General features: G+C 38.5%; 1 protein-coding gene and 1 long non-coding RNA gene across 4 annotated transcripts in view; both read left to right on the top strand.

The window, feature by feature from the left end:
- Positions 1-896: 896 nt before the first annotated feature.
- C1D (C1D nuclear receptor corepressor) lies at positions 897-14,205 on the top strand. Of its 3 annotated transcripts, none has more exons than XM_040553180.1 (6): positions 1,093-1,173; positions 1,972-2,034; positions 8,977-9,123; positions 10,447-10,513; positions 11,003-11,058; positions 13,630-14,205. In XM_040553180.1, exons 3-6 carry the CDS (start codon positions 8,977-8,979, stop codon positions 13,804-13,806), a joined length of 447 nt encoding a protein of 148 aa, XP_040409114.1. In that variant the 5' UTR covers positions 1,093-1,173; positions 1,972-2,034; the 3' UTR covers positions 13,807-14,205. The 3 variants fall into 3 exon arrangements, with proteins under 3 accessions (XP_040409115.1, XP_040409114.1, XP_040409116.1); XM_040553182.1 differs by having other exon boundaries at positions 1,150-1,173; positions 1,972-2,019; XM_040553181.1 differs by lacking the exon at positions 1,972-2,034 and having other exon boundaries at positions 897-1,173.
- Positions 14,206-21,327: 7,122 nt separating this feature from the next.
- The window catches only part of LOC121068129, a 282,842-nt gene continuing 279,921 nt past the window's right edge, over positions 21,328-24,248 (top strand). The window contains exon 1 of the long non-coding RNA XR_005818638.1: positions 21,328-23,196. This is a non-coding gene — a long non-coding RNA (uncharacterized LOC121068129). The remainder of the gene's footprint in view (positions 23,197-24,248) is intronic.

The following is a 24,248-nucleotide window of genomic DNA, read 5'->3' as shown; positions in this document are numbered from 1 at the left end:
TACCAAAACAAAAGCATAAATCTGTAGCAATTTGGAGCCAGTAGCAAGTCTATAACGTGTGTAAGCCACTAGAAGGCGACAAAGAGCCACACTGTATGATATGAAACACTCCAACCTGTACTGCATTAATGCTATACGTGGTTATCATCTACAAACGGTTGAATCTGGACGTTGATCAGCATGTGTTGCATTTTCCTTTCATCTTTTAATTGAAAGAAAATATAGGGTTTAGGAAATATGACTCTGGCAGAAATGTCCCACCTAACATTTGGTAAATCAATTAGTCTATCGATCAACTTCCTCTCTGTGTTTCCAAACCTGTGACACGTGAATAGAAAGGTAGGAGTTAACTCAACATATGGCAAGTGTTCTTTGGTTCTTGTAGGCACTGTGGCAGTCTGGAACTGCAAACTTTTTAATATTTAGGAGTTCAGGTCTTGCTGGTTTTGTTTGTTTGTTTTTGGTTTGTTTTGTTCCCATTTATTCTGTTGCATTTCTAAACCTTATAAACCTTATTTTTACATAGAGTGCACAGTTCTGTAGCTGTACTTGGAAAACTGGACAAGATAAAGGAATTAGACTGTTCTCTAAGAAATGGTTATGAAAATTCAGTGAAGTGGGTTATATTCTTCTGATGATATATTTGCAGTCAGTAGGGCTACCACTCCTCACCCCAGTGGTATCTGGGTCTATCCATGTGTGCATCCCCCATACAATCAGAAAGTTCTTAATGCATTCCTGTGTTTGCTACTTTCATAATTAATGTTATATTAAAAAAATTGCATTGCTTTTTCAGCCATTTTTGGTAGAAACCGCAACCATTAAACCTCAATCTCCATGAGGACAAGGACGATGACAAGACGTAAACAAGTACAACGTCTGAAGATCTTCAGATACGCTTCCAACGGGGCTAGGGGAAAGCCTGTCGTTTGCGGCTCACTCTGATTTAACTAGAACAGCCGTATCAGAGCACGGAGAGGTAAGTCAAACAATTAAGAGGACGCCTATATCTCGTGCAGAACCACAAGCCAGCCAGGCGAGCTTCCCCCGGCCCCTCTGAGGGCCGCCCGCGCCCCGCCCCGCTCCCCTCACAGGCGGGGCCCTGACGGCCGCCAGTCGCGCCCAACGGCCCCGGCGTGACGTCAGAGCCGCGCGACGGAGCGGAGCGCGGAGGTAAGACCGGCAGCCCCGCCTGGACGACTCGTGTCCCCCCCCCCCCCCCGGGTCGGCGTGGTGCGCGCGGGGCCTGGCGTGGGGCGCGGCCGTTGGACGGCCCTGAGGGAAAGGCCGCGAGGGGGGGGGCTTCGTGGGGTTTTAGGGTTTGGAGGGCGTTTCAAGGCTAAATAACGCTAAAATAGCGTTGTGATTAGTTAGTGACTGCCATGGGAAAAGCCTGGTTTTCAAAGAGAAGATACGCTTTGCACGTACAGGCCGTGGTTGAAATAGCGTAGTAGCGCTTTTTCCCGTTGGTAGGCAGGCAGGTTATACTTGAATCATTAACTGTGAGTAATTTATAATAAAGAACTCTCCTGCTCTTGTGAAGGCGAAACTGTGCTCTTTCTGTGTCACAGCATCACGATTGGAAGTTTAGTTGCTACTAGCGACTTACTAGGGGACTTCAACTTGCAAACTAAACTTTAGCTTATGCTAGTTAAACAGCCTTATTTTTAACAATTTGAATGTGTTTGTTAGCGTTCTTAGGCTTCCTATCAGAAACGCAGGCGTTTGGATAATTTGCAGAAATCCCACAGACCGTTTTGATAAGCATATTTCTAATTGGTTCTTCATATGTGCACAGATGATCTGATTTTTATATAAAATGCCAGCACTTAGCAAACGTTTTTCTTTGTTTTTAATAACACCAGTAGAAAACTGTAGGATATGTATGGAATGCAATGGTGAGCAGAGAAAAGCATAAAGTCCTTTAAATAAAACAGGATGCTGGAATAGTGTTGGTCACCATGTTTGCAGGTTGCAGAACCAGAGCTGGAGAAGGCAGCACAGAAAGAAGAAATAAAGGTGACTGATGGAGGGGTAAGAACGAGCGTGAAGTTTCACATTGTTAACTTTAGAATTGATGCCAAAGGGATGTGGTAACGGACTAGGAAAGCTTTGAGATTGTAGATTTCACTACATTTGTCTGAGTTTCCTTTGCCCGCTGCATTTGCTTTTCTCTATTCTTAAGGCAGGCCTGCTGTGGGTCATCCTGCTGGGCCTTGGGGTGCACACCACATTTAGTTACCTCTTCACACAGGCAGTGTTCTCCTCACTCACTTGTATGAGCTCAGTTTTTCTCTGCTGGAAAATTGTTTTGCTGGGTTCCTTTTTCCCTACTTCCTCTATTCTCCCAGTTCTCTGTTCTCCCTCTTGTGTCAGGCTATGGTGACTGCCATGCACTTTCTTCCTGTGTCAGGCCAGCGTGCATGTCTTCTCCATCCTACAATGATTTCTTATTTAATTCTCTCCCTGTGAAAACTCCATGTCCCCAAATTAGTTTTCTGTATTATTCACTCACTTCAGTGATTTTCTGCACATCCCTTTTCTTTGCTGATAGTAGCTGGTCTCCTTTTTGTCAGTTTATTAGTTGTTAAATTGTGTTTAGGGGATAGGTAGAAAAGATTTTTTTTCTAGTTTCTGCTGCATCAATAAGATTGTCAGCTAATGCTTATAACACAACATCCCACACTTACTGCATTGTGCCAAACAAAAATGGGTAAATACGCTTCTAATAGTTGACCAAACTGTTTTGTTAGTGTGGTCAAGTAATGAACAGCCAAAAATATTTTAGGATTGCTGTCCTAAACAGTAGGGGAAGGTAATCTATAGAGTGTAAATATAGGAAATTAAGTTCTGAGGAAAGGAAGGAAGTAGTTTTTTCACAGAGTGTAGAACTACTGTCTAGAGGAAACAAGTGGCAGCAAATTATGGAAGTGGTAGTAAACACCATGACTTAGAGGTGTTTACACCTGGTGCAACACCAGCTGCAGACTGGAGGCTGGTTATTTTCTGAGAATTTGATAGGACAGAAGTATCGCTTGCTGTCACAAATAAATTGGAATACGTATAAATTGTCAGAGTGGTTCAGACTACGCAAGGGGACAGCATTTTGCTGTAGAAGTTCTTCAGAGATTCAGTGCGACCAAAAGTATTTTTTAGAGACCACTTTAGACACTCAAATTTAACATCACGTTAAAGTCCCAGTCTTGAATTGAGCTGTGCTAAAATAGTCTTGAATGTCAGAGCTCTTCAGAAAACCTCTCACAAGGAAGTGTTCTGGACATACCTAAAGAAAGCTGTCTTTATCGTCGTACTTGCTGATGGGAGTACTGACAGGTTCGAGCTGAGCAAGGGCCAGTGTACGTTGCATTTGTCCAGCAGAGGAAATGACTGTGTCATCGGCCTTGTGGAATCCAGGACAGCTGATGACACTCCACAGAGAATAAATATGTTTTGGGAATCGTGCAGATCAAGTTGAAGGTTTATATCAAAGCTGGTTTCTGTGTATATAAACAGGGCTGAAGTCAATATGGGCCAGGATGAGATACCCCATTTCTCACATCGTATCCCCCATGGGCTGAAGCGTTAAGGCTCACTTGCAATATTCCTTTCCTTGAAATTTTGATAGTCTTTTAAGACGGAGCAAAATAAACTTTGCAGATCCTCTGAGGCTGAAGAAATTGGATCTCAGTGCCATCAGCAAGAGCCTGATGGCTGTGAGTTGTTTAGCAGGGTTTTTCTGTGCTCACTGGGACACTGACTGGAGCCTAGCTTTGGAGATGGGGTTGAAAATGATTGCTTGGTTGTTGCCTGTTCATATTGTAGTGCAAGGGGCACATTGGAGAGCTACCATGGCTCGAGTTGGGATATTCTTAAGGGGATCAAGATAAGCCTGTTGGTGCATACTTGGTATTTCGTGGTAGGCTTAATTGCTTTTGCAATGGAAATCTTTCTTGCAAACAAGACTGAGTTGGCGTTTCAAGAGTGCTCTAATTGTACTAGATGCGCTCTCCAGCTGCCCCAAGCTGGCTTGAAGGGCATCAGTAGCAAAACAGATCTGTGGACACAGTGATGACTAGCAGGTAACTAATGACTTGTTATGCTGCAATAATGCTGAAGAGTCTGTCACAGATCAGAGCCTATTGTACTCACAGCTTTGCAAACATGGAATAAAATGGGTATCTCTGTCCAAAATAAACTGGCTTTCTCTGCCCCAAAGAGGTTTGTAATCAAAGAACTTTGTTGTCATCTCTGGTAGATTTAAATTGAAATGCTTGTTCTGTATTCTAAGTGCTTGTTCCTTGTTGCTCAGTCCTACAGCTGCGGCAGTGAACTAAAGTTAGAGCAGAAGGGACAGACTCTGCTATGCTTGCATGTCACCTACATTTGCTGCAGGTTGTGAGTCAGAACTCAAGAGAGGGAGGACAGTGTCATTATCCTGAGAGCTGGTGGAGATGCTTGATCATACTGATGTTACTAATGCATTTGATTTAAGTTTGAAAGCATTTTATCTACCCTGATCGAAAGGGTTTGGGTTTCTTTTGGTTTTCTTTATGTAACCTGCAGATATTAATGAAAAGGAGGAAAGTCTCATCTGATTTTTGTTAGCTGAATGATCTGAAAAAAATAAAAGATTTGAGCTCAATATGAACATAAGGCCTCCTAGGGCTTTAAAAAAAGGCAAGAATTAACATGGAGTGTTGAGATGCAATAGTAAGTGCGAAGAAGGATTCTGAATTACTTCTGTCTTTTGTTTGCTTGTTAGAAACGATTTCAGATGTAATTTTTATCCTGAACGTGCAGTTTTAATTCCAGGTGAAAACTACGTGCGTGACACTAACACCTAGAGCATATTTTAATTTTATCTTTTGTGGATTCCTATGGCCACCTTGATATATGCCTGTAGCTTCCATTACCTTCACCGTGCACCTTCAGTGAAATCTCTCATAGGTGTACCCAGGGCCTAATTAGAGTTTGTCTTTCAGTATGGGAGATACAATTTTGGTGTTGGCGTGGGCAGGAGGGAGTGTTTGTGGTGTTTTGTTTTGTTTTTTTAAAGCCATCCGGCAGTTGATTTCTGAGGCTTGTGCTAAAGCACTAGGTAAATTCAGAGATTATTTATAAAAGCCACCTGCAAACTATCCACAGTTCTACTTTTTCCTTTTCTTACCTTTGTATGCCAGCCATGGGTGTGCGTTTTTGAAAGGAGTAGTCTGCAGAGTTCTCTTCATTCTCCTGGAAGATAAATATGGACGTAGACAATTTTGCTAATTGCTTTGTGTGCAGTCATCTGTTTTTTTAATATAAAATTCCTTAACACAGAATTTAATGCAGTTAGATCTTAGATCAATAGCCATATTAGCACTGCAGCAAACTGCATTTAGTCATTTCTATATAGTCTGCAGAAGATGACATCTCTCTTGCATTCCCCTTTTCATGTTTCTTTTGTGCACTTCATTTCCAATATTTCCGTCCCTTCCCCTTTTGAATGCTCAGTGTATTCCTTGCTGTTTATACTATGTTAGCTGGAGAGAAAACAAGATGTTCCTTGTTTTCTAAGTAGAATTTTACATAAATGTAGTTGTGTTGGTGAATAAATGAGAATTACCACTTGTGAAAACTCATTTTTTGGCACTTCTTAATCAGACTTAAATGCAATTAAACCCTCTTCATGAGAAAACTTGTTACTTTTGTGATTTAAAGTTTTTTTCTTCTAGGCTTCTTCTAGGTTTTTTCCCTGTAAACTACATGAGAATTTTTGAGCTCAGAGTTAAAAGGGAAAGGTATTTTGGGTTGATGTTATGAAGTCATGCCATGTTTTTCATCACTTGTGGTTTGCCTCAGTGTCCTTAATCAAAGTAGACCTTCTCTATTTTATGCTTATGGGTTGTGAACTTTCCTTTCTGTTCTCAAAATTAAAGATCTTATAAAGTACTACCATCACACAACCGCAGTTTGTGTTCTGCATTATGTTATTACTTGATAATGAAAACGCTTTCTTATCCATATTTCCCCTAATTTTCCCCATTATTCACATGTTTATCCAGCAAATATTTTCATTATCTTCACTTATCTTAATATTTGCACTATGTCTAATTTTTGAAGTCGGATCTCTGTGGCAAATAAAATACAATTGAAATCCAACAAAGAAATCCTGTGCAGTAAACATCCACTTCAGGAACTGAATTAAAATTCTGCTTGCTCTAAATGCATAGGGAAACACTTGTGGAGCTTTGAGGAAATCTTGTTTGTGGTTTAATCACTGAAACATAACTACTGAGGGCAGCATAGCCTTTAGGCATGTTTACAGAGCCACTGATAGGTCTTAGTTCCTTGCATCCCTGGCTTTGTCATTCAGCAGGTGTGACTGTGCAGTCTGTGTGTTGATTTTGGCAGAAACACTTTCTGGTGTACTTGTTTTCTGATGCAGCGTAAGGTTTGTTCTTGTTGATTTAATGCTCTCTAAACTATTTTAGGCTGTTGACTGCTGCCGTATTGTTGGCATGTGCCAACGCTGTAATGTATCCTGCTTAGAGATTAGTAATGCTGAAACAAGTCTAATGAAAAGAGAGAAGTCCCTACACAGCAGGAGTAGGAACTTGTTTTCTGTTCATTTCAACGGGAACTAGAACACAAGTCCAACAAACTCTTCCCTCTCCCAGGGCAGCAGCAGCAGACTTAGCCTGTGCGTGGTAGGCTTCATGGTAATGTGCAGCCTTCTTCCATGGAAGGCTGAGGCGATTTTTCCCTCTCTTTGCTAACTGAATGCCAAGTAAATACATCATGTTACGAGGGCAGTTCTTTCTGATTCATGAGGCAGCAATCACAGAAAAATGTATTTTGGGCTGCATCTGTTCTTTCCTTTTATCTTGCTGTTGTTTTTCTGCCTCATTCTTTAGGTCTAGCTTGGGATATTGAGAAGAATGTCATGTATGTTGCAGTGCCTCTTTGTCCATGTAGCTGTGGTAAAAAAGCTTGGACTAGTTTTGGTGACATGTTCCTGCTGTAGGAGTTTGCTGGTTTTTTTTCTGTAGTGGCTGGTGCCGGATGTCCTGATAAAGGGAGAGAGAAAAGTTGGAATTTGTCAGTGTTTTCACGCATGTCTATAAAATTTAGACCATAGTAGATAAAGGATTGGAGAGAATGGTAAAGCCCTATATATTGTTGGATTGGGTTACATCTCTGTCCCTGTATGGGTAAGTATAGTAACTGTGCGCTGACAGATAGCTTCTAACCAGGCTTAACTGTATCAACAGCTGGGAGAGTCTAGTTTCTTCTGTAGCTTTGGGTAGTTTTTGTGCTGCGTTTTAAGACTACAACATAGCAACAGAGACACTGGACTAGCTCAGTCAGCCTAAGAAGGGTGCAGGTAGCCAGGACAGAATGAAATGCAAACAATATTGTCATAAAGGGCAGAAATAACTGTATTAGTATCTTGTCAGTTCAACTCAGCTTTCTTGCTCAGATATGCTGCAGGTGACTGAAAAGGTATTTAAATGGAGTGAGTTATGTGCCGGGGTAGGGAGGGGACCTTCATATCGTAATGCTGTACTGACTCTGAAACTCTGACCAGGATGAAAAGTCACGCAGCCGAGCAGGATTATAATTCTAAACCATGCAAATAACAGCAATGGAAATGGGCTTGTTAAGTGGCTGATCATATGTTTGGCATCGCGCTGGTGTGGTTAAAAACAAGTTGTAGGCGAGCCTGAGTAAAATAGCTCCACACTGTTTTTCCTTCCAATCTTTGTCCTGATGGACCTCCAGAAGACAACATAAATAAAAAGAAACCTCTCTCACACAAACCAAGCTCTTGCCAGGAAAAGGGAAAGATCAAATCTTTATCTAAAACAAACTCCAGTGATGTGACAGCTGTTTGCTGTTTTCTTGCTGTTTGCACGGGCTGTATGGCTTGGCGTTCATAGATCAAACTTGCAAAGTGCAGTTTCTCCAACTAATGCTCCCACCCCCTGTACTCAGCAGCTGGGAGTGAGATTATCACACTGACCCTATGTAGAAGGGGCTGCGGTGCTACAGGTGCTCACACTGTTCTTGATGCAGCCCAACAAATGGGCAGGAAAATGATGTATTTCATTTCTTTCCTTATAACGTCTAAAAAAAAAATCATTGCTCAGTCAGTAGAAGCTGTAGAAAATAACATAGCTTTAAGTAACATCAACTCCCGAAGATAATAAGTGATTTATGATTAGAGAGGAATTAAAGATCTTGATTGTAAGCCAGCAGCCAGATGGCTTGGCAGTAGCTGTGCCATGTTACCATGAATGCTGGGATCAAAAATGGAGAGCTCTGGGATTTTTCACATCTTTGCTGATCTCACAGTTGCTTTGCGTAGATATGTCCTCAAGATTTGCAGAGTATTCTGAAATCAAAATGAGCTCAGCATCGTTTACTGGTAGAGTTATATCGCAGATTATAATACCCCATAGATAATTCCAAAAACTGGATACAGGGTCCACAAGAAGAGTTTCTTGGACCAAATCCTAAATTTAGGATTGGAAGATGTAACTGACCCTGACATAACTGGTGCTGGATAACTGCTTTGAGGCTGAAGTAATGTCTGTTCCTAAGATGGGCTGAAGCCCTATCGCTGCTTTCTTAGTGCTCTGCTTGTTGTTTGGTGCAGCGCTCTATGTACTGTGAATTATGGAGCACTTCTTTTACGCAAGCAAATAATTTCTATCACAGACCATAAAAGTTAAAAACCGGTTTAGGGCTGGTACAGGAATAGGTACTACAGTCGTGTCATTTGTAATGCTCCTTCATGCAGTTCTGCACATCAGTTGAGAGATATCACTGTAACCACAGGACCTTTAACTGTGTCAGCACTGATGTTACTTGCTAGAACTCTTCAGGAGATGTTTTCTATAATGTTTAATGAATAAATGTTAATGCTTTGTATTTTAAAATAGTCTTTTTGAGTCTGTAAGGAGGATTATTAGTTTTGTTTCTTTTTTCCAGATGGAAATGTCAGAAGATGATATTAACACAGAAGAATACCCCACTGAAATTCATGATTATCTTAAAACATTTGAAAAATCTCTTAGTTCTGTAGATGAGATGCTGAAGACGATGATGTCTGTTCCTAGATGTGAGCTTTTCCAAAAGGTAAATCATCTTCCTTTTGACAGCCTTTCTGTTATTAAAACAGGAGTAGTTTGGAACCTGAATTGAATAAAAGGGTCTGTTTGGCTAGCCATTGTACAGACAAATAACAAATAAGACACTCCCTACCCTAATGTTTGAAACTTACATTTCTAAGGTACCCAGAGGGTGTTACAAACGAAGCAATGAAATATATGTTCTTCTAAGGTAGAAAGTGATGATCCTACCAGCAAATCGTTTAGGTAAAGGGCATTCCACCTTATTCCTGACCTTCCTGAAAGTGCATGCTGAGTGCTCTTCTGGACTGGAGAGCTCACTAACAGTTGTCTGAGACCTTTTCGCTATAAACTTCATGGAACTTGGTTAATATAGAAGGATGCAAAGATGATTTGGCAACATTGAGAATTGATCTTCTGATTCTAGAAATCCAGTCTTGCAGAATTTGATGCTTGAAAAACTGAGCTTTCTCCTTTAGTTCTCCTTTAGCTGTGTTATAAGCATAAGTCTGTAAAATGTGTGGTTTTTCTTCAGGACATAAAGATAGAGGAAGGTACTGCTTGAAGACCTCATACAAGCCTGTCTTTTGACATTTAAGACCTAACATGTAACTTCCTTTTTTTTTTTTTAAGGCAAGAAAAAGCTAACGTGAGGGAACTTCTTTATTCTCTGAGGATTTCTAACATAAATAAATGAAGAAAATGGTCTTGACAACACCAATCTTTTGACAGTATCCATGTTGGAACTAGTGAGCTGTGCAATGATCTTATCAGAGTTTCTGGAAATCCTATAGGACTAAAACAGTAAATTGACTTTGACAGTTGAAGGGAAAAAAATAAACCAACTCGTTACCTTTATTCTTCCTTCGCTGTGCAGCTCTAAGTATTCCAGCATGCGTTGAACACAGTCTAACATGTATAGTGTTAATGTTCATACTTGCATTTGAGCTTCAGCAATCTTAAGACATTCTTTTTAATTCCAGTGGTAGCAGAAACTATTTTAAGTTTCTGTGGAAAAAATAGGGATCTTCCTGACTATGGGAACAGTAGTCTGAGTTACGTGCTAATCGATTTTGTGCTTTTGGCTATCTGGGATTGTGGCATTTAATACCGAACTGGAAAAATGATGTGAATACTTGAAGAGGAGGGAATGGTTCTGTGATGGCAGGAAAGTAGGCTTGGATATGTTCTCAGTGAACTTGTGTTGTTAAAAAAAAAAAAAAAAAGCTCATTCAGTGTATATGAATGCATTCATAGGCAATTATAAAATGGGAATATTACTAAAATCTGTGCACATCTTGCTTAATGTGTAAATGTTTTTTTATTCTAGTTAGAGCCTCTTGAGCAAGTAAAGCTGGATTTGGTTTCAGCATACACATTAAATTCAATGTTTTGGGGTAAGTATATGATAGGAAATAGTTCAAATGATCACCATTTGAACATTTTCTAGACAGCTGCAAACATTAAATAACCATATTTCATAGCCAAATAATTAGAAACTAGTAGTTACCCTGAGGACCCAAATTACTGCCATTCTTGGGGTAAATGATATTGAAATTCCAAATCAGAAATTGCTGATTACAAAGGCTGACTTTGTACATGCATGAAGATCTTTGTACCTTTTTTTCCTGTTGTTGGCAACCTTTTCAGTCCTTCTTGAAAGGACAAGGTTTAACCACATTGTGTATATTTATTTATTATATATATGCATTTTTTAACTGCAATATTTCATGACTATAGTGCATCAGATACTTAACCGTACAGTTAACACCAAGGCTAATAGTTTTATGTGGAAACTACACTTTCCTATATAACCAATTGACTGTGCCCTTGGTCATCACAGCCTTCCACTTTAAAAAAAAAATAAAAATGTTTTCTTCTTGTAGTATACTTGGCTACTCAGGGAATCAATCCAAAGGAACATCCAGTGAAACAAGAACTGGTAAGATTTTTACAATGCATGCATTGCAATACTTTACTTTCCCAGGACAGTTAACTCATACAGAAATAAATGTACATTTAAATCTATGTTTAAAATTGGTATATTGCCATAATAGCACACACATGCTACATAGTGTTACATAATTGCCTGTTCATATGCCCTGCTGGGTTCTCTAAATTAAGGAAGTCATATTTTCAGTTCCCAACAATACAGTTTAAAGCATCGCTGTAGAGCCTGCTGAAATAAGAACAAGATGAACAGTGTCATCATCTTATCTTTCCTGTTCCCCACCTTTGTTTTGAGAATTGAATTCAGAACAGAATAGCTTTTCACTTGTATCTGTTAAATGGAAAAATGTTACATGGCTGATAATAATTTATCACTTCCAATTTTTTTTCATAAATACTTGGAATCATGTTAATCTCTGAGGCTGCCTTTTCTTGCTTTTGTATGACTCTGAAAGTATAGTGTGGTTGATTTACTAGCAGAGACGGGAAAGAGCCCCCCCCTTCCAAGTCCTCCATTAATTCATTTTCTCAGCAGTAAAGAATCCAGTTCAGCAACAAAGCTAAAAGCTTTTTTGGCACCAGTTGTATGTGTGTTGTCCAGTAATTCTGCATTAGTGACATATTTACAACCTATAATAAATCTTTTAGGTTTGTCTCTATATTCCATTTAGATGCATGACTACAGTATAGAAACCATGGTATCTTGAAAATTCTGCTGACTTGAAAAAAAAAATCAAATCATTTAGCTTGAAGAAAAAAGTAGAAATCAAAACTTACAGCTAGACATTTTAATTCCTGTATAAGTGAAAACATTAAATCTGGGCAATTGTCATATACTTAGATAAAATGTAATCCTTATGTAACCTGGGCAATGGAAGATAGGACTGAAAAATGTGGAAAGCTAGGCTGAATAACAATACTGTTTTTAATTTTGTGAGATTTTCAGTAGTCTAGACTGTATCATATTAAAAAATGGATCAGTTAGTATTTCATGAGCTTTCAATCAGTTTCTTGTTCCTCCTATATTATATAGTGTCTGAATATTGTGTTAATTTAGCTATACTAAAAATAAATTGTAAGTCTTCTGCTGTGGATATTTTATGCTGGTATTTTACTTCACAATTGCCAGTCATTTTAACTTGAAGAATGAGTGAATTATCATAGGCTAGATTCTTATCCAGGTTTCTTTTCCTTCTATAAGTATGAAGGTGAATGAATGTGCTTTCCTTCCTTCCAGGAGCATTGTAATGTTCTTATTTGTGTGGAAAGGGAGTAAAAAAGACTGTTCTGTCATGATTGTTTTGCTTTTAGAATTGCTCCTTCTGTATATACAGAGAGTACACTGGAATTCAAACAATATTAATAAAGCTCACATTCAAGCTATCAGAGTTCATTTCTTTTGCTACTTTGACATCTGTCAGCTCCTTCTTCCCATGCTGATATATGTAGGCTTGCCACCTGTTCTCATTAGCCATCTCAGTCACCAAAGAAATACTGCAGTCTGTCATGATTTTGGGCTCTGTAAGGCTGTCTTCATTAAAGCTAGGTTTTTGATAGGGAAAGAGCGTCCCAACTTTTTGACAAATCATTTGCTTGTATGGGTCACTGAAGAACTGAAAATCAGTTTTGTAGTGTAGATTTTGTAACTTATGTTCCTGATTAAAAAAGCTATCAGTGGCTGTGTGGGTTATCAGCATGTATTTAGTTACCAGTATCCATAAATGTTCTATTAATCCACACTTACATGTTGCTTTACCTGACACATGAATTGGATGTGCTTTACACACACATTACTGTTTTTATTACAGTAACACCTAAAGGCCCTGAGGTTCAAGGCCATAATTGGACTAAATAGCTAGATGTGAAATCTGTCAGCCAAGTTATGTATTTTTGAGAATCAGTGTAAGTGTCCCCTCTACTTAGTGGAGAGAAGCAGGCACTTCAGAGGGTGATTCCCATCTTAAAGGGTTTTAATTACATCCTCAGAGTACCTTTGTTTATCGATCGCAGAACTGGCTGAGGATGTTTGGGTACATAGATGAGATTATTAAACTGGGACGGGGCTGAAAGGGAGCCATGCTTTGTTTAAAAAAGCGCAGGCATTAAATTGTTATGATAGACTAAGATGACAAGAAAGGAAAGTATTCCCTCGCTTTATGGAATGACAGTGGAAACAGACAACAGACTTTTTAGTTATTTACGGTCATGAAAGAAACCTCTGGTACAGCTGGAAATCTTAGGCCAGATTCCTAATCAGGTTCAGTATCTTGTGTTTTCACTTTGCAAGATAAATAAAATTGTTGTCTCACTGTAAATTTGTAGTATTTCATGTACACTTGGTGGATGTCATGCAAATATTAGTACAGTAGATATCTGTGGTGGAAAATCAGCTAAAAGGGAAGCCTGAAGTTTGCAAAGAGCCTGATATGTATTTAGAAGATGCGATTTTTTTCTGTGTATTATGGTCACAGAAGTATGCCATGCGGAGTGCTTCTACTCATTGATTTCACTTTAGCAGCAATCTTGGAAGAATGGTGTGAAATGTGTGTATTTCTTTTTCTAGGAGAGAATAAGAACATACATGAACAAGGTCAAAGAAATAGCAGACAAGAAAAAGGCATCTAAACTTGATAAAGGAGCAGCTTCCAGATTTGTAAGAAATGCACTGTGGGAACCAAGCCCTGAAAATGAACGTACCTCCAAAACTCCTGCTAAAGCGAAAAAGAGAAAGATGGACTAAATTTTTATAATAGAATAAATCCTTATATAATCAGAGACGCCTAGAATTACCAAAATGTGGTTTGTATGCTGTATGAGTTTAACAGAAGTGCTATATAGCAACATCCTGATGAAGCTATACTTAAAAAAAAAAATAAAATAAAAAAATACAGGATTGTATTTTGTCTAGAACATATCACTGAGGTAATCCCATTATATGTATATCTGATGTATCAGATGTGCCATTTGATGCTAGAGAAGTAACATTTCATTACTCAAATGATGATGACCTCACATAAACTTGCTGGTAATGGATACTAGTGTTGTTTTGTTGTAATGCTTAAGAATTTTTTTTTTACTCCTGAATGATTGACACTTTTTATATGTATTTAATTTCCTGAATATTAAAACCAGTCTCAAATGATGCTGTCTAGTTTGTGGTGTTTACGTTTAAAAAAAAAAAAGTTTACTTTCCCATTGTCATTGTGTAAAATGCTGTATTTGTAGTGTATGTAAGGTTTATTCACTGTGTTAAACTGTTTCCTTTTCAGCTTCTGGATTTGAATTTGTGCCATATTCCCTTACTTCTGTTGCCTCTGAGGAAACTGATCTTCAAGGGCTATGAGCAAACAGCCTGAATTCCCCTCTAAGCCCCTGTGTCAGTCAATGGAAAAAAAAAAAACATAACCCAGGAGGGTTCTTTGTAGGGGCTGAACAAAGGAGCAGCCAGGGGACAGCTATTAGGAAATAGCACATGCAGGAACTTGATTGGAATTTCGTCTGCAGTGCTCATCTCTCACTGCTGACACAGAGAATGTGCTGTGAGATGATAGGAGTGTGGTCATTCATTGTGATTTCTTAGATCTTCATTGGGGATAGCATTCTCTGGTGCAGTTCAAACTATTCTGCCTTACAAAAACAAAATATTCGTTTTCCTCAGATAAATCCAGAAATCCAGTATACCTGCTATAGTACTGCAAGCTGAATGATTTACAAGGGATGATTATGGTCCTTAGAGTCATGCTACATCATGCAATGCAGAATCTGGAATAGTTTGAATGAGGTGCTAAAATGAAGGTTCCCTTGTCATTGAATGTCCGATAATAAATATTTAAAGGTAAAAGATTATCAAGTTTAATAAACTCAATTGTGTATTCTAGAAACTTTTTCAGTGACTAGTATGAATTTACACGTTTTTGTTTGTAATAAAATCTTTGAATAAATAGCACTTCCTTCAATCCAGTTAAAGCAATCTAACTAAAGAGAACTTGCTTATACGAATGCTCATGCAGGTACCTAACTGCAGCCTCAAATCTACAGGACTACTTGTGCGTATACATGTCAAAGACCCGTAAACATTTGCCAGCTGAAAGCTAAAATTGAGACTGTTTTGTTTCTACAGGTTAATGTCAGAGTTATGCAAAATAAAAGTGCTATTAGACTCATGAGTCCTTTGTTGCGATTAAAGTTAAAAATATGAAAGACCCCAAGTGTGTTCTCACCAAAGACAGCAATACTCATGCAAAGCAGCTCTTCTCCTGGTGTGTTCAGTTAGGTTTGGGCAGTTTTTTTGGAAATCTGTCCAGTCCTGCAACCCTTTTGAACTTATTGCTGCAAATGGTACCTGTAGAGTATTATAATCAGAATTCTGAACTTGTGTGGGTATAGATACTTTCATATGCAAAGCATGAGTTTCAAAACGTCAATCTCAAACACAGTTAATTTTTTTTTTTAATTTAGAGGACAGGTTTCCTATGAACTAATTAGTAATAAAATAGGATAGAAGTGTTATAAAGTGGCACAAGCCACAAGCACTATAATATAGAGATTTTCTGGGAGATAGTGTCTTCTACTTTGGCATGCTGTCTTGACGAAACAGGTAGATCAGCTTGTATTTATGCACAATGCTGTTAATTAAAAGGGAATTGAAGGACGTTTCCATTACATGATTTTCCTCTTAAGCTTCTCAATTACAGCTTTTCTTTTAAAAGGTTAATTTCTAAAAAGGATCATAATTCAGTGTCCAGTGAAGTACACAGCTTTCATTGGTAAATGTTTAAACAAGAATAATGCAAGGATATTAGCTGAGAGTTACTGAGGTAGAAATCTGTCTAGTATAATTAATTATTTTACAGGTAGCTGGCATTCGTGATAAGCCAGTTTATATACATGTGACAAATGCAACTCTGCAAATGCTTTTGGCTTGTATGGATGTTCTGGTGACAAAGCCTGCGTTTGTGGCTTTTTCAATGCAAAGAAAACAACCCCTTCAAACAGAGGAGCATCACCATGCTCCTGTTACTGACTCTTGGCCTTAGTAGAAAGAGGCTTGAAATACACGATCGTGAATGCCAAGTATTTTTATATATCACTGAAGTGTTCTTAGGAACATCTGAACTTCAGGATATACTTTTAACTTCATCTCAAATACGAAATGACCAAACACAGTCTGTGTGCATGAATGGATGTAAGTCTTAGTTTGTAGAATGGTTCTGAAAAGGCCCGAAAGTCTAGGAAAATATCTGGGAGATTTCTAGTGCCATTGCTGTATGTGCAGAATATGCTGCAGAAATGCCAATTCTGCACTGGTTAATGCAAATGTAATGTTAAAAAAATGTAATGCAAAGCATTACTATTATAAGTTACTGGTACTAAGTATTAACGAACTTAAGGGATTTAAAGAGAGCATTAAGGTACATGTGACACCTCCCTGCTCTATCTTGGTTTTGCTACTGCAAGTACATTAAGGCTTAAAACTGCTGCTTCTGGGAATGTTTTTAACCAATGCAATGAGAAAAAATTGTAAAAATCTTAATTTACAGTACAGATATGTATGTAGTTGGACTAACCAGAGGCTATAATCAATGATGTCAAACTTAGAGGGTTTTGTGTTCAAGTTTCAAGTTAAAAGAGAAAACAGTATTTACTTTTTAAAGTTACATCTCTGTTTTGATATGTGCATTTAATACGTTAGCTGCTGGTCTTTGGACTTTTCTTGCTTTCTAGTCTTTGCCACAATAAAGCAATGATATTGCTAAGAGCATGAGAAGTTAGCAGCTATGAATAGAATTTGATAGAAGGCCACTTGGGGAATTTTCTAAGCTTACCAAAGAAAAACTAGAAGATAAATGAAAATGCAACTCAAGATTTTAAGCCATGCTAGTGTTAGCATTAAATAACTGCATTAAAATAACAAACAGTACTTGGGGGTTTCCATGGAAGTTCTGTGCATGACCTAATTTGGAGGTTATTATATGGTCATTGATTCAATCTGCTTTGAAGTCAGTGGGAGAATTTCCACTGACATTAAAGAACTCCGGTCCTTGAATAAATGTGGCTTCATTGAACTGCTGCAGTTGGACATGAAAAGTAAATTATTCAGTTATCAAATCTATGGCTTGGGACTTGATAGTAGGTGTCAGGCCCCCTACTCAAAGTGTTTTTTCAGCCCGAATTATCTTTTTCTTATTTGCATCTTTAAATGACTAATGAGAGAACCCTTCCCCTCTCCCCCACACCTGTGCTTCTCAGAAAAATATTGCATGGAGAAAACTCCCAAGTCATTAACTGTCACAGCCATGTAAAGAGATTTTTACCAGAACTAAACAGAAGTCTCTGACTGTAGAAACTGTCTGCTCCCAGCTGTGTGAAGTTGCTGCAGATCTGTTCCTAGAAAATATCTCTTGATCTTCCTCAAAGACAGAAAGCTTACGGTGACTGGAAACAAATGAGGAATCTTACTAGAAATTTGATTCCCATTGTTATAAATGTTTGTCATGAATTGGGAAGTCAACATATCACTGGTGTTCATTTCTATTCCTTCGGTATTTTTATTATTGGAGAACTACATCCTCAAGAGCGAATGTTTTATGTCATCCTAATTTCTCCTGGTCGTAAAAATCAATACTAGTATAAAGCCTTGTCAAAAAGTATTAATGTTACAGTTTCATTGGAAATCTCCTCAGAACATAGTCATCTGGAATGATAAAAGCTGAAGAAGGATCAAATTACCTTGGAAACTTAACTATAAAAATAAACTCAATTCTTAAGTATAAGTTTCTTAATTCTTCAGGATTAAGTATTTCCTTGGAATTAAGAGGGAGACCAAAATCTATTTTTTAAACTTTGGGGCTGGGGCCATTACAAATGTAAAGAAAAATCCTGGGTTTCATAGTAAAGAACATGGGCCAGGGGTTGATGAGGATTTGGTTCTGCAATCCCAGAAGAGATGTAGTTGACCTGGAACAAGGCTTCTGTCAACTGCTGACCAGCTGCTTTAGAGAGCTGAGGTGTAAGGGAACAACAGCACACCATTTTTTATGTAAATTGGAAGTTGAAAAAAATTAACTTCAGCCAAACATTTTAGTGATATGCAAATCAGAATATAATCGGAGAAGTGATCATGTGACTTTGCAGAGATGTTCTGCTTGTTCAGCAAAGTAAGTCTGGCAAACTTAAAGCAAGAGATACTTTCCAATTTAGAGACAAAATAATTGAAACTGGTTGCAGCCCAAATGTGGACAGGTTATGCCTTTGCCATAATGTACAGATGCTGAAACGGGGCATTTGTTAAAAAAAAACCCTACACGTACACATTTCTTAGAAGTTTAATTGGCAGTGATTAAAAAAAATGTTAGGCTACAGCAATTTAAGGGAAATGATATATAAAGTAAATAATGCGATTTGTCATTTTAGAATCATCTGTCACATACTAGGAAAAAATGCATTAAGGTTCTGCAGCATGATACCATCATTTTTCTTTTTGCTTGTTCGCTTGAGTGTTAATACCTTGCATTGAGTTCCAGAGAATCTATATGAATGCTTTTGTCTTGCAGATCACTCTTATCATCCTCAGCATTTGTGTTTGTCTTTTTTTCCACTTCTGCTTTCCAATATGATGCATTCATAATATTTTACTGATAAACCTAACAACTTGCCTTTTTGCTGACTTTTAACCTTCCCTTTAGGAGAAGATTACAGACCTATGGAATACTTAGTGCTGGTGATCTAAGAAGCAGACCTTGAATGGCTCAGTTTTCATCAGCTGTACCAAAGGGAAAAGAGAGAAGGCTTGTTTTTACTTCTAAGCTGAGTGAATATGGCGTGGAAATCTTGTAATGGCAAGGTATCAATTTTGTAAAGTGATATATTTCAGAGGGGATACTAAATTTGACTGTGAATAAAAAGCTTTATAAATGGAACATTTAAGAGGCTATCTTTTACTTTTCAGTGTAGGGTTGCCTTGAAATGCATCATTTCAATTTGGCAGTCCCAGCAAATGGATGGAAGCAATTCAGTATGATAATTCAGTATTGCCAAGAGGCTTCTTCTCTGTCTAGTGTGGACACATTCCATGGACGAATTTAAAATCTATATTAAGTTATAGAAAACGGGTCTCATTCTGTTCCAGCTTTACACCAAGCCAATCTCGATTTCTAAGGTACCTAGAGTGGCTATCTGAAGAGTACATCAACAAAATCACTTCCAAGATAAGGATCACCTGAAATTCGTGAAACATCTTGCACAACAACAATTCAGAATAGGCAGAAAAAGAAATGGAGTCTAGCTGTGCTTGCAAATGAACTCTTATAAAGTAGCAATTCTAGGGGCAAATTTTAGCAGTGTTTTACCAGCACAGTCTGTTACAGTAAATAAGCAGTTGCTGAGTTACACAAGTAAACTTGCCTGAAAAGCAGTAGTATTTGATATCCTCTCATTTGATATGAATGATCGTTTTCATGAAGATGTTTCAGATTTTATTTTCTTCTGTCTTCTAGAATGTTTATTTTTTCTGCATCATTTGAGTGGTTTTGGCCTTGTGGGAACAAATTTGTTGTTGTTTGAAGGCACAGAGTTACTGTCCCTATTATTAAATGGTGAGAAGGAGAGATGCCTAGTAACAAACATCATTAAGCTGGACAGCATAAACAATCTTTTTAATTTGTTGCCCTGGGCTAACAAACCTACTCCCCAACTCACACACAAGACCAAACATGTTTTCTCGTGCAATGTTTCCATGGAGAGAACATTTCCTCAAGGCAGTAAATCTCACGTGGTGCTGCTGTGTATGTACACAGTACACATCCACCTGCATGTTACGCATCTCCTGAATGGCAGACAGTTCTCTCAGTGTTTATCAGAATCAAAAGTGTGTATTATTAATGAAATGCTACTGTTGGTGATTGTGTATAACATCATAGGCTCTATTCCTGTAAGTCATCTCAACTCGATTTAGTTAGAGACAGAGCAGTAAAAGTCCAGCACAAAAGAACAGAATTTGTTTTTATGGAGGTATGCATGTCTATATGTATTGTATAGCAAAAACAGCACTAAAATCTAGCTGATTTTAAGCCTCTGATTTCCAGTGAAGTTTGTCTGCTAGTTAAAGGCGGCTTCCTTGATGCAGAGACAGAGTTTGTTAAGCTTGTTTGTCTTTTATTATGTAGAAGGCTTACCACTCATACTTGCACAAAGTGCCTGAACTCCGTATTATAATGATCTCTTCCCAGATTTGTATAATTTAGCCAGCTTTTAACTACCTGTATTGTTTGGTCTCTGTCATGGCTGTTTTGTGTGCCTATTTTTTGTTTTTTTTCCTGGAAAGGTTGAACAGTTATTCTTACAGTTGTGCTCAGAAACGTGGTTCTTTAAGTATAGGTTGCATTCCCAATGTTAGCTAAAACTTCTGTGTTTTTCTACAGGCTGTAACTTTCTTTCCTTGAGGTAAAAAAAAAAGAAAAACATTGTCAGGAGGTTAAAGAGAAAAGTTATCCCAGTGAAAATCTATCCAGATTAAGGCTCTAGAGAAATGTTGGAAAATGACATAGTAGAAATTGGCTCTAAATTTGCACGTGTTCCAGCTTTCCCATGCATGGTCATTGGCACTAATGACCCCCCCGCACAGTTTTGAGGCCACAAACAGCTTTGAGAGGAATATGGGCTCTACAGTTAAATTCCAATTTATCTCAGATAATGACAGGGCTCTGTAACATCCTGTATTTGAAGAACTACAGATCTTGAACAACTCTGCAACAGCACTGCATTAATGTAGCTTTATTCAGATTAAAAAAAAAAAATCATGTAGACAAATGATGCTTTCCTATGCATCTGCTTAATTCACATTAATATCACACTGGAGTTCGTATCAATTTAACTAAACGGAATTCATTCACGTGTCACCTTCCTAAGATATAACTCCAGTGAAAGTTTACTTCTTTTCAAAGTTTAACTATGATAAATGTATTAAAAATCTGAAACATAAGTATTCTGTCACAACTTGAAAAATAACGAAAAGAAACTTTACTGTTGTTAGACTGTTTGCCTTTTTTTTTTTTTTTTTTAAAGACTGTGAAGCCAGTCCAGGTTTGAGTTGGTAAAATGGAGACTGAAGTCTGGTCTAATTTTTTTTTTTTTTTGGTGGTGGTGCTTTTTATTTTTTACAGGCACTCTTTTACAAGACACTGAGGTCATTAAAGACTAAGAAATCAACCTCGTCCCTTATATACAGGATTACACAAAGGAATTTTGGCAGATGAGTCATTTTTGGACATAAGTGAATATTTCTAGATGTACCCGTTCCTTATAGTGATTTTTTTTTCTTCCTGAAACCAGGACAAACTGCCCAGATTGTGATTTGGCCCACTTAAAAGTTTAACAAGAACACAATAAGCTTGGAAACAGTTTTCCTTTTTGCCTTCGGCCATCCAGGTAAGGTTGTACTAGCAGAAAAAAAGTAAGGACCAGATTTTGCCCTCAGATTTGCTTGCGCAGGTTTTCAAAAGGTAAAGAGACTAGATTCTGCCATTAGCTACAGTGACTTCTGAACTGCAGTCCTCTGACCCCATGGAACTTTCATTCTCTGAGCAAAAAGCCAAGATATAACTAAGCCAAGCCTTAAGTTAAAGCACAGTGGTAAATTCATCTCTGTCCAAAAAGAATTTGAGGTTCAAAGTCACTTAAGACAAGGCCTGCGCTGGATAGACTGCTGGCCTCAGAAACCTCAGTGGCTACTAGTTCAGCTGGCAAAGATTAGCAATGATTTCCTCTATTCAAGCATCTAAGCCAAAGACCAACCAACATAAAACAAAAAGCTGATTCTCAGCTGGTGTTAACTGGAGTGTCTTTGCTGGCACTGTGTGTGTTAACACATCTGTGGGCCCCATGTTCTTAAGCTATCTGAGCATTTCTTTGTGACGTAACTGAAGAATGCATCTTAAAATTTAGGTTTTGGAAGACATCTGGAAAATGAACCAGATAACCATAAGCTTAGAAGTTTGCCATTTTTCCACATTTAGTGTATCTGAGACTTTTAGTAGGTTAGCTTATTTGTATACATTAAAGAGAGGCAGGCATTTTTCAGTTTGATTACACCACAACAGTGTGCAAATCCTTTTGTTTAATTACCTTTGTGGTTAAAGGCCATTTCATCTCTTTTTCAGTCTTTCGTCTGCTTTTCCTATGTCTGCTTTCAACATAATTCAACTGGGTGGCTCTCCTGTCTCTTAACTTTGAATGAAAGAAATACTGCCAGAAATTCTTCAGGGCTTCTCAAAAGTTTGGCTTCCTTGGGCACATCTGTGTGATATTACCTAAATGACAGTAATTGCAACAAAAACAAGATCTATTAAAACAGGGAAAACATCTTATAGTACGTTAAATTAGTTTAAATTAAAAGGAAAGGTGAACGGTGTATATATCCCTTGAAACCAACATGCACTGCTTGATTCCTTTGTAGCACCTGCATAGAAATATCTCTCAGCTCTCTCCACTAGGCCCCTCCAGCAGGGGCTGCAGTCCTAGACACAAACTATCCATCTGTACATAAAGCAATAAAACAGAAGTTTCTTCCTTACTCCTCTTCATGTATCTCAACAAAAAGAAGCTGACTCATCAACGTTGTAATGCTATAGACAGATTTTATCTTTTATGGAATATAATCCCCAATGGTATCTGCTTTGGCATCAGCTATCTTGTTTAAATACATAGGTGTATCATGCATGGTTTAGGCAAACACAACAGGCAGATTAAATGGTTCACTGAAAAAAAAACACAACGCTTTTTTTCTTTTTCTATTAGTGTAACAAAATGGATATAAGTAAAAGCCCCAGCTGAGCAATCACCACAGCGCTCAAGGGTGGCCATTTCCGTGTGCCCCACACACCCGCTCTCTAGGACATGGCCGCCCTGGCAGCTGCCCTTTCGCCGCCATGTTGTGGTCAGTCAGCGCCCAGGCCGGGACCTAAAATGGCGGCCAGTTGTTAACTCACGCCAGCGCGGCTGGGAGGCGCTGTTTGCTTTCCGGTGCGTGTCGCCCTATCCTTCGGTCCCTCTACAGGAGAAAAGGAGAATTTGCTCCCCCTTACGCCTTTTATACCCACAAAGCGTCCCCGTGTCACCCAGCGGAGGAAAGCAGGTCTGCGAGTACGCAAAGGGAGGGTATGTTACGGAGGAAACACTGAATACTCAAGGAGGCCCTTCCTTACGCCTTTCATTCGAGGTGTTTTGTGGAGATAGCGTGTGCTTATTACGTCCCCGCTCCTCTTTTTATGTTTATCAGTGCCTCTTTCCCCAGCATGTGCCTCTTTGCACAGTATGTGCTCGCAGTTGCTTTTGATGGAGGTGACAATGTGGCCAAGATGGCGGCAGGTGCCGCTTCCCTTTCCTTTCCAGCCCAGGAAGAGGCTGAGGTAAAAACGGGGAGAGGAGAGCGGGAAAAGAAAGCACATTTAGCCGAGGCCTTTGGCACATGCGTCTGCTCTACGCTCCTCGTGAAAATTTTAGCCGTAATGGTTCTTTTCCACTTGGTGGCAGCAAAGGAGCATCAAACAGTCCTGAGGCAGCGCTAAGAAGCGCTTTTTTTAAAGCCGTAGAAATCCGATCCTGACATTCAGGAACAAAAAAAGAAAAAAAATCCAACTCACCCCAAACTCTTAATTTAAAAATACAGAAATATTGCTTATCTGAGACAAGTAAGGCTTCTGCTCCACCCATCAGGTAGTCATAGTTAAAAATGCAGCTTTTTAAATTTATTTCAACAAGGCTGTATAGTAGACTGCACAGTGTCTTTTAACTTTGGCAGATTTTAGCAGCTTTTTATGAGCAAACAGTTAAATTTCCATATGCCCTGCTTAGTTTCTCTCTGATTTCTTGGAGAGGCTTTAAAAACTGTATACGTGTGTGTATGTAATGTAATCTAATCTTTGCATGATTGAAAAATAATACATTGATTTTTAAATTCGGATGAGTTTATAGACCTGTTTCTTCTCTCACTTACACCTGTTTTATAGTCATGGAAGGCCGTTAACACTGATGGGTTTGTTTCTAATTTACCCTGGCGTAAGCAAGAAGCAGATCAGGTCCTTATTCTTCCCCTCAGGATCCTGATATATTGCAAATATTGACTGGAAAAAGGCAGCATTTCTCAACTGTAGACTGGAGAAAAGGACCTCAGCTGCTGAAATAAGC

This window comes from Cygnus olor, chromosome 3 (assembly GCF_009769625.2).
Source record: "Cygnus olor isolate bCygOlo1 chromosome 3, bCygOlo1.pri.v2, whole genome shotgun sequence".
In the NCBI taxonomy this organism is placed as follows: Eukaryota; Metazoa; Chordata; class Aves; order Anseriformes; family Anatidae; genus Cygnus; species Cygnus olor.
The sequence above is the reverse complement of the archived record's forward strand: the minus strand, read 5'-3'. Positions and strand labels throughout refer to the sequence as shown.